Source organism: Condylura cristata, unplaced genomic scaffold (assembly GCF_000260355.1).
Source record: "Condylura cristata isolate star-nosed mole 26May11 unplaced genomic scaffold, ConCri1.0 scaffold00004, whole genome shotgun sequence".
Taxonomy (NCBI): Eukaryota; Metazoa; Chordata; class Mammalia; order Eulipotyphla; family Talpidae; genus Condylura; species Condylura cristata.
This window is the reverse complement of record NW_004567105.1, coordinates 26,374,099-26,384,026: the sequence shown is the minus strand read 5'-3', so window position 1 is coordinate 26,384,026 and position 9,928 is coordinate 26,374,099. Positions and strand designations below refer to the sequence as shown.

At 34.6% G+C, this 9,928-nt stretch overlaps 1 protein-coding gene across 2 annotated transcripts in view; it reads left to right on the top strand.

The window, feature by feature from the left end:
* Positions 1-9,928, top strand: part of NAV3 (neuron navigator 3) — a 263,498-nt gene that overhangs the window by 116,153 nt on the left and 137,417 nt on the right. For both annotated transcript variants that reach the window (XM_004675863.2, XM_004675862.2), the window contains exon 9: positions 9,218-9,333. In XM_004675863.2, coding sequence (XP_004675920.1) covers positions 9,218-9,333 — 116 coding nt within the window. The remainder of the gene's footprint in view (positions 1-9,217; positions 9,334-9,928) is intronic.

The window sequence follows — 9,928 nt, the reverse complement described above, 5'->3', positions numbered from 1 at the left end:
ACTTATAAATGCCAGTAATTATTTTTGTTATTGTCAGTAACATAAGGTAGCTGAAAATGAAACATCTAATAAGAAATTCCATCTTTTAGTCTATACATGAGGCAATTATTGTTCAGTTTTTTGTTAACTCAGAATGATTTCATAAATGATGGAGTAAAGTCTCTCAGGGTGCGGCAGTCAATATCCAAGACTTTTTAGCTGTTAGTGAAAGATATTTATATTAAGCATAGTGTGGTTTGGATTATGTAACCACCATATAACCCATTCCCATTTAAGAAGCCTTTCTACAAAATCCCTCATGGACTTTTCTGGTGTTGCCAATCACTTGAGAAGATAACAGTATTAGTTTACTTTTTTATAATGCTATTATCATTTCTAAAGTGTTCTTTTAGTGCAAATCTCTTATGTTACAAGATTTATGTGCATTCTCTCATTTAAATTTTATCATAAAGCCAAAGGAATGTTATGCTTATTTTATACAGATAATAAAGCAAGATTTCATTCAGACTAGTGCTAATGTCTAAAGTCACAGGGCTAATAGTCAGAATACCCTTCTTGGCCTACTACTTTTTCTTTGTATATACAGAAAATTTGAGCTATGAAAATTTCAGTAGTAGATTTATAAATTTTTCAATCAGAACTCATTTAAAATGGAAAATGCTTCATTGATTTTATTGTAGTATAAATTTTCAATGTACATGTGTGCAAACATATATTAACCATCTAAGGCTAATTAACCTTTGTGCAATGAGAAGATAGGTGGCTGATGATGGTTTTTTCCCCAAGTTCCCAGACCACTTTCAGGGAATACTAGGTTATGAATTATTCCTTCTGGGGCTTCTAATATATGCTTCATAATATCCTTTCTTGCAAAATGAATGTTCAGAGTCTTATTTGAATTCTGGAATTTAATGAGTCTCATATTAATCAGACTTGATATAAATACAAGAATATCCTATATTAAGTTTTTAAACTCATTTATCACTAGAATGTGGTAAGAACAGTTTTGAATTTGTTATAGCTGTATCCATTTATCAACTAGATATAATTGAAATCAGGATGAGAATTTTGGGAAACATTTTAGTCAATGTATGATGTTCCCAATATTAGACCTGTCTGTCTAAGGAAGTAGCTGTCTTCTGAGCATTAAGACAACTACAAGAGGTATTTAAGAAGTGGAGATGAATGGTGCAGGGAAGGCATTGCAAGGCTGAAGCAACCATGTGGAAAGCACAAACCGAATATGTAGAAGATGGTTGACAAGTAAGTCACTTTTCCTGGGAAATGAAGGTCAATTAGAACCTGAGTGTAGTAGAAATTCTTTTTTTTTTTAATTTTTATTTATTTTTGCATAGAAGAACTAGGGTGTAGGCTAGAGATGCAGTTGAGTGGGTATGAAGTTAAGAGGATTCACCAGAGACTGAGTACCAAGCAGGAAAGGTGGATTGACTGAAATATACTGCTGAAAGGAGCTGCAGGCGAGACAGGAGAGATCTGCTGCACCGTATGTGGGTGAGCTCCCTGGCCGTGGATCGAACTCAGATTATAGCAGTGACAGCACTGAGACTTAACCCCTAGGCCACTAGGGAGGCCTTTTTTGATTATAGTGAAAATTCTTTTATGTTCAGAATTTGGACTCGGTTTGTGATTTTGTGTGTTGTATGTGTGTGTGAGGGTGTGGGTGCATGTACACACGACTATGATGAGCAAAATATCTTTGATGGATAAAATGGATTGTTGGTGGAAGAAGTAAGTGTGGGATAAAACATGATCTAATGGCTCTAAGAAGGAGAATTCTCCTGACTTTCAGCAGTTGACTTGGCAAGACTAGAACCTAAGGTTGTAATTATGAGAAGAGAAAGAAAAGGGAGAAAAGTTTAGTTTAGAAGAAAGCCTCTCATCATTTTTCCTCTTTTTTCATGGTGTCTACTCACTATATTGTATTTTTAAAGTTGTTTTCCTTGCCTGAAGTTCAAAAATTTTTACTTAAATTTTTTTGTATCTTGAAAAATGCCTCCCCTCTTCCCTTATATAATTTTGCTACTACTATTGCTTTTGCATTAATTATTTTAGAGCTACATTCCTCATGCTTCCAAATAAATATGAAGTGAAATAGTGAAGTAATTAGTTAGTAAAGGATAAAAGAAAGAACTGTTCATTTTCCCTAAATCACAATCATTTTAGCAGGCCTGAATAAACTTCAATGTAACTGACTAGCAACCAAATTAATAACTTACTATTTTTGAGGTCTACATTCTTTTAATTTCTGACCATGTGTAGTAAGTAGCAAGAAAATAATGAGCTGGTCATAAACAAATACCTAAATACAAAGAGAGCAGAACCAGGATTGCAGTGTGGATTCACACATACCCACAAAAAGGTACCTGATGTTTAGATAAGGCAAATCGCTGTTAAAAGAAGAATATCATTCTTCTTAAAGTCATGAAATTTACATATAATGATATTTTTTAAATTAGATAAACAATGTCTAAATTTAGAGGTTTTATTTCTGTTGATATGTTTTATCTTATATAGCAATATTATGGGTTCTTAGGAGAGAATTTTGTTATAACATATTTTTGTGAAACATCAGAAGGTGAAATAACATTGACATTTGAGTGTACTATGTCCTAAAATGTAGAGGATGTAAAACATTAGTTTTAAAAATGCTTACTTGTGTGGATTTTAAGTTTGGCGTATTTGTTGAACCAGTATATTGAATTGGAGGAACTGTGAGTTTGCAGAGATTGAAATGTAAAGTATATAACCATCAAGCAGCTAGAGCTTCTGTAAGCCCTGCAGCTACTATTACACATTATACTGCAATTGTGGTTTTATGTGACCTGGGCAAAATTGGTCATCAACATAAACTAAAGCTTATTGAACGTTTGCCTTGCTAGGTTTGATGCATATCTGTACATCTGGTAGCAGTTTAAACTCCCTGCACAGCAGTATTTCTAAGCTAGAATGCAAACATGGCTAGCAGAGGACCCGCAGTATTGAATACCGCTATGAGTTGGCATTCCTTCCGCAGGAGCGTTTTATCAACTGCCTATTATGCACTTCACTTACATGGTTCAGTGCCAGAATCCCTAACCAGATCACTGAGGTTTCTTCTTTCATATTTTAATTTTCCCTTTAAACAATTTTTAGACCAAGAAAATTTGCAGCAACATGCATAGATGTATGTGTGTGTATAACATATGTATATTATTTATATACATTTCCCTGAGAACACCCAAAGAACTTATTGAAGTTTCACTAATTTTCCCAGAGATACCTGTTTTTTCAATTCAAAATGATTGATTTACCCAGTTGTCTTTTCATCATAATATCCCTCAGTTGGGAGCAGTTCTTTAGTCTTGCCTTCACTATCAGGGAATGATATGTTCTTCCCATTGCATGCCATCGACATTATACTCTATTGACACTCCACATTTTAGTGGTGTTAAGTTCAATTATGTAAATAAAATAATATCTGTCACAGTCTCCCACTCAAGTTAATTTGCAATAGCTAAGTATTTTTGTAGGAAGATTTCTTTTGAGACTGGGTAAATTTGATTCCTTGATCTACTTTCATCTGAATGTTTTAATATCCATTGAAATTCTTGCCTAAATTGTTAACATATATTTATATTTCTGCTTTACAAAAGAGATTTCCCTTCTCCCGCTGCCTGTCTTTGGATTATGAAGACCCATGAATTTCCACTATACTAAATGGATAAACTCATCAATATAGCTCTTTATTTTCAGGCTTAAATTATCCCATATTTGACTGTTCAGACATGCTCCTGTACCATGATTTTTTTGAGAACTTACTTTCTTTTTGGCTCAAGATATTGCATGTTCATTCATTTGCCCTGCATTGGCTTCAACCTAAGAATCCTGATTTCTTTTTGTAAAGAGTGATATTTACAAACCAAGATCTTACTGTTCCTCAGTTTTCTAGGTGATGAAAAAGATGAAGGTGCACACACATACACACAGACATTTATACTACTTATCTCAATATCTGTCACACACACATACATACATACACACACCCACTGTGCTAAATTCACGCTATTATATCTAATCCTCTCTTTCCTAATCATCCCCCAGGATTTCTTCTTGCTTCCTACCTCATCAACTGTGACAACCTGGCTCCCATTCTTCTCAAAAATGTTTCTTATTTATTCAACCTCCTCCTGAATATAACAAATCTCCCATTCTCCCCTGGCTACTTTTTACTCTGACAGATTCCTGGTCTCGAACCTTGATGTCACTTGTCTGACTTCCTATGTGGAAGAAAAGAAGAAATCAAACCCATTATTGGTTTTGGAAAGTTCCTCGCTTTTCTTCCCTGTGGGAAAGAAAACAGTTAGTGTTGCTGATTCAAGCAAGTTCAATTTGTGTCTGCATTTGCGACTCAATCCATATCAAGGTGAACCCACAGGGGATTTACACACACACACATAAACACACTGATATAATATACGGATATATGTCTACATAACAATATACAAAAATACCCATTTTTATAAAATTGGAATTTTTGAAGATTGATGATATCTGGAATTTATTGCTGACTTCCTTTAAATGAAAAATACAATATCTTCTTTTTCTTAAGATTACAAACTTAAGGTAATAAAAAGTAAGGAGTAAAACTTAGGGCAGGCAATAGGATATCGTCACATTCAAATATTGTCTGATCTTGACCTACTAACAGCTATTTTTTTGGCTAAGGGCAACTGGAATACAAGGAAATACTCTGTCAAGAGTTAGTCTTTAGGAAAGTGGTTAACAGAACAGTATTTATGGCTATCCAGTTTCAATATGGGTTCAGTTTGTTACATCAAGCAAATTATTAAACCTCTGGGAGCCTTACTTTATCTATATCATCTACATTATAGTTATTTAGTCTGTTCTGACTGCATAGATTAGGTGGCTTAAACAAATATTTATTTTTCACAATTCTGGAGGCTGACAAGTCCAAGATCAAGGTGCTACCACTTCTGGTGTCTGGTGAGTGCCTGCTTTCTGGTTTGGAGATGACCATTTTCTTGTTCTGTCCTCACATTGCCTCAATGTTGCAAGGACGGGGAGCCCACTGCGGTCTGTCTTTTTAGTAGACACTAATCCCATCCATGCATGCTCCAACCAGGTGATCTATGCACATACCGGAGCCACACCTCCAAGTGTCATCACATAGGCGTTAGGATTCAACATAGGAATGGGGGGGGCAAGCTTTCAGTCCATAGCAGTCCATAGCAACAGAATTGTTATGAAGCTTGAGAAATATGCTTTATGTAAAACATTAGGCATTATAAGTGGCACATAGTAAGTGCACATAATTTTTTTTCAAGGCATAATTTTCGCATTAATCATTGATGAAAGCTAGATTTTAAGCACTGTAATGCTTAATAACAGGTACTAGTACTGAAGGCCTAGCTTATCAAAATAAATTCAGTGGTGTTTTTTTGCAAACCTATGTTTTTATAGTTTCAGCAGATACTGCTAAATTTTGACTATAATATAAATGCACAAAAAGATAGTCTGTACAGGACTGTGCTAAATATTTGTAGGTATATCATCTTACTTTTTTTCTTCTTTTTCTAGTTAGTATGAACAAATTGCAGTACCACTTTATGTGGGAACAGTGAATGATGTCACCATATTCAGTATACCTGTGGAAATGTACTTTTTGCTCAGAGAACATTATTTATTGATTATGAAATCTTCATAATAGTTTCATATATTGACTTTTAAAATCTACCTTACTAAATCAAGTATGTACCGATATGGCCATGCTTAGATTTATCAGAGATTTAAGTGAATTTCTTTATTTACTTGGAAGAAAGTAAAATATTAATCTATTAGAATTGATTATATCTCTAGAGTCTATAGTTAAATGGAATTCCATATAATGAGGTGGAATCCTAGAGAAATGGATCATTTCTAACAGATGTAGAACAGAGATATGTACCCCCTTTCTATATGCATACAAAACAAATATGATTTTTGAGTCCTTTCTATAATTATTTGAAGTAAAAATTGATTTCATCAATATGTTTCCCTAATTGCTAAGGTAGATAACTCATGAAAAATATACTGAAAAACTTGAAAATCTAATAAGATTATTTCTTGTTATATAAACTAAAAAGGGAATAAGTCTGAAATATACACTATCATATTTTTAAAAATGAAACAAAGGCTTCTAAATCAAGATTGAGTTGTCAGAGTATCAATATGCTTTGTGAGAGTGTCACAGGCAGGAGATGTGGGCACTTAGTCAATGACCCTGAGTATAGGTCTGATGTCTGGAGAATGATAGGCAGCCATAGGCCGTTCCTGGGGAGTACTTATGAGCTGTTTGTCTATAGTAAAGCAAAAAACTCTCCTACTAAGATACATTCTGAATATCTTTTGTTCCATATGGATTTTCCTAGAGGGAGATACTGTGACTCTCTGTAACTAACATGACCCAAGCACTCTGGCTCCTGTGGCAGCGGCTGGTCTTGTTCTAATAAGAACCAATTGGCACTGAACTTTAGTCAGCCACCTCAGGGAATGACTTAATGTGACTCAGCCTCCAAGAGATCTGTGAATACTGAGCCGACAGGGCTCCAGGCCAGTCCTGGCTCACAGCCAGTTCACCAAGGCACTGGTGCCTCTCCCAGGCTTCTTGGCAGGCAGCCAGTCAGCTTTCCCTGGGGTCTCCAGTCTCACTGCCTACTCTCCGTTTAAGCTTTTTCAGCAAGTAGTAAAAATACTTAGAAAACTTCAGAGGATATTTCCTCCTTCATTCAAAAACAGCAGTTAATGAACAGATCAGGGAAGTATCACAGTGTCCTCAAGAAGTGAGCTCAAATGGAGAACAGACTTTAGAAATGAATGGCAAGATGCTATAGATAAAACAGGGAGTATAGGAGTGCCTGGTAGCCACAGAAGAAAATAAATAAATGGCATAGGAAGCCAGATATATTCCCCACATTTCATGTTACCTGTTGTCTTAAGAGTATGCATTCCTAGACTTTTAGTGATAGTAAAACTGGAGTTCACATTTCTTTTGCAGTGAACAGATGTTTCTTAGCTTTCATGAACAATTCAATTTCTAAACAAGGTTTAATGAGTTAATAACCACACAGAGAAAGAACCAATCGAAGTGCATATATATACCATTATACCATACTTCCTTCCACAGGTTGTAACCACCACTCATATTTCTTTATTATCATTACTGATAATATGTATTCATTCATTGACCAAATATTTACTGAGTGCAGGCTATGTACCCGACCCGAGCAAAGCATTAGTAAGCTTAAACACAGAGAATAGAGTCAATGAGTTGAGTTTGCAACATAAACATTGATCAAAATGCTATAAAATTTCAAGTGCTGTCAAGATAAGTACAGGAAGCAATAAGAGGTGATAATTTGGAACTTAATCTGAAATTTGAGGCTGGCTCTTTAAAAAAGTGTCACTTGAATGGAGACTTGAAGGGAGAGACTTAATTGGATGAAGTGGAAAGGAAATTAATCAAGAGCAAAAGCCCTATTGAGGCAATAAATTGTGGGCACTGGGTGGAAGAATCTGGTGGTCACTGGGGAGACAGAGAAAAGTTTTGTGCCAGGTGATGCTAAAGAGGCAGACAGATGCCACAACAGGTAGAGCCTCATCCCTCCTAGGGATGAGCAAGGACCAGATTATTGAGAAAGATTATGAGTCCATTCTGTGCATGGTAGGTTTGGAGAGACGTGTGGCAAATAAAAAGAGATTTCAGTTAGGCAGGTATAATACACCTCTGAAATGTGAAGGAAAGTAGGATCAGAGTTTGAATATACAGTAGGTAATGATTATTATACTGAATATATTTGAGATCAGCTAGAGAGATTACACATATTGATTGAGAAAACCCCAATTTCTAGGCATCCTTATCCCTGTCACAGTGTAATCCAGAACCACAACATTTAATGGTTGGGAAAAGAGAGCAAATGAGTAAAACAGTAGTATCCAGAGATTGGGGAGGGGGGTGCTGAAGTTTTTATCATAGAAGCCCATGAAAGGGAAAATATGAAGAAAAGTGCTACCCTAAATTCTGAGAAAATATCAAGACAGAGACGGAAAAAAATGTCTGGTGATTTTAGCAACGTTCAGCCTTTACTGTTCTTAATGGTAGATACTTTTATTTGAATAGTATATTATTTTAATTAAGCTATTCTTCTCAAATTTGGTTTTAAGATAGAATAAAATAGGAACAGTTTGTCAGAAATCACTGTAAGCCAAGCAAAGCCTTGCATGAATTCTTGAATAATTCTCTTTCTTTTATATACCAAGTCCAATAAATACACATACGTCTATATATAAGTAATTTTGCCATCAGTTCTTAAGTTCCTAATGAGATTTTCAATTTCTAAATCTATAAATAAATAGAAAATGTTCCTATGTTTATGCTCATATTTAACTTTCTCTAAAACAAAAGCAAGGTTTAAAATAAAAGTAAAATAGTAATGAACAAATGAGTTAAAAAAATACATTGAAATTTTCTTTCACTTGTAACTGTTCCCTATACATGTTGCTTAAAGCAAGAAACAGTTAACATCATTTCCGGGCCTACACCCAGTACTAGCCTGGTACCCCAAGATAATTGAGATTTCTTCAGAGAACACAGGCCAGTCTGCAATGCTTTTTACCTTGCTTCCATCTGTGTTTTAGTAGTTAATACTGTGGTTGTTTATAAATGAGGTGGTTAAATGGAGTAAACGTAGGTTTTGCCCAGGAAAAGATGGTGCAACTTAAAATGTTTTTATTTGTAGAAAAAGAAAAGCGTACATGAAAATTGAATGTAATCTCTCTGTTGAATGAGTTTCATTTGATTTGGACCTACTCGTTGCATGTTAACCACAAGTATATATTTATGCACATCCACAGATAAATATACAACATAAAACCACAGATAAATATACAACATAAAAGGGGATATGCGATTTTTTATTAAGTTTAATCTTTGTTAAATCTTAGAAATTACAACATCAAAGTTACTGTTATGTCCCAGAACAAGTTCAATATTTGTTTTTACTTCTACTTTGTATATCAGGCTATGTTTTGTCTCTAGACATAAAGAAATGCTTACTCACCTTGACAGTGACCTTAATACATCAATTTCTTCTTGAAGAAAATGTTGAGGCATCACTGGCAACTACCGTGCATTTGTTTCTGTCTTCTTGGTTAATTTCAGAGCACATTCAGAAAATGAAGGTACTTCTATACCACCGGCTGAATCCTGTACCAGTCCTACTAAAATGGACTTATCATATAGTAAGACTGCTAAGCAGTGCCTAGAGGAGATATCTGGTAAGTGAACTAAGTAATGGGTAAGTCAAATTTGTAATCTCTTCCTAAATCTGTTTCTTAAATTATGACTATGTTGTACTGTTGGATTTTTATGTGGAAACTTGTGTATATCTTATTATACTTCAAAGAATTCTTAGATATTTGGCCAGTCTACTTATGATCATTTTTCGTGGCTTTATAAGGAGTGTTGTAAAAGAATGGTAGTTTTTCAATGGTTGAGATTTTACATTTTACCATAGGTCAAGTTGAATCTGATTAGAGAAATTCTAGAGAATCGTGTATTATAAATAAGGCAGATGTTGACTGTATTTGGAGATTGGAAATATATGTTAGGTGTCAATATAAATTTTCCATAGCTAAATCAACCCTGCTTATTTTGATTTTATGCTATTAAGACCATTTCTACGTGGTGGCTTCAAATGTGGATTCTGGAAAAAATCTAATTAGGGACATGTATGTATGTGTGTATGCACACACATATATATATGTACACACTATATGCATGTAATGTATGTATATAATGTATGTGTGAGTGTGATGTCCCTAATTAGATTTTTGTATATATGTATCTGTGTATATATGTGTGTGTGTGTGT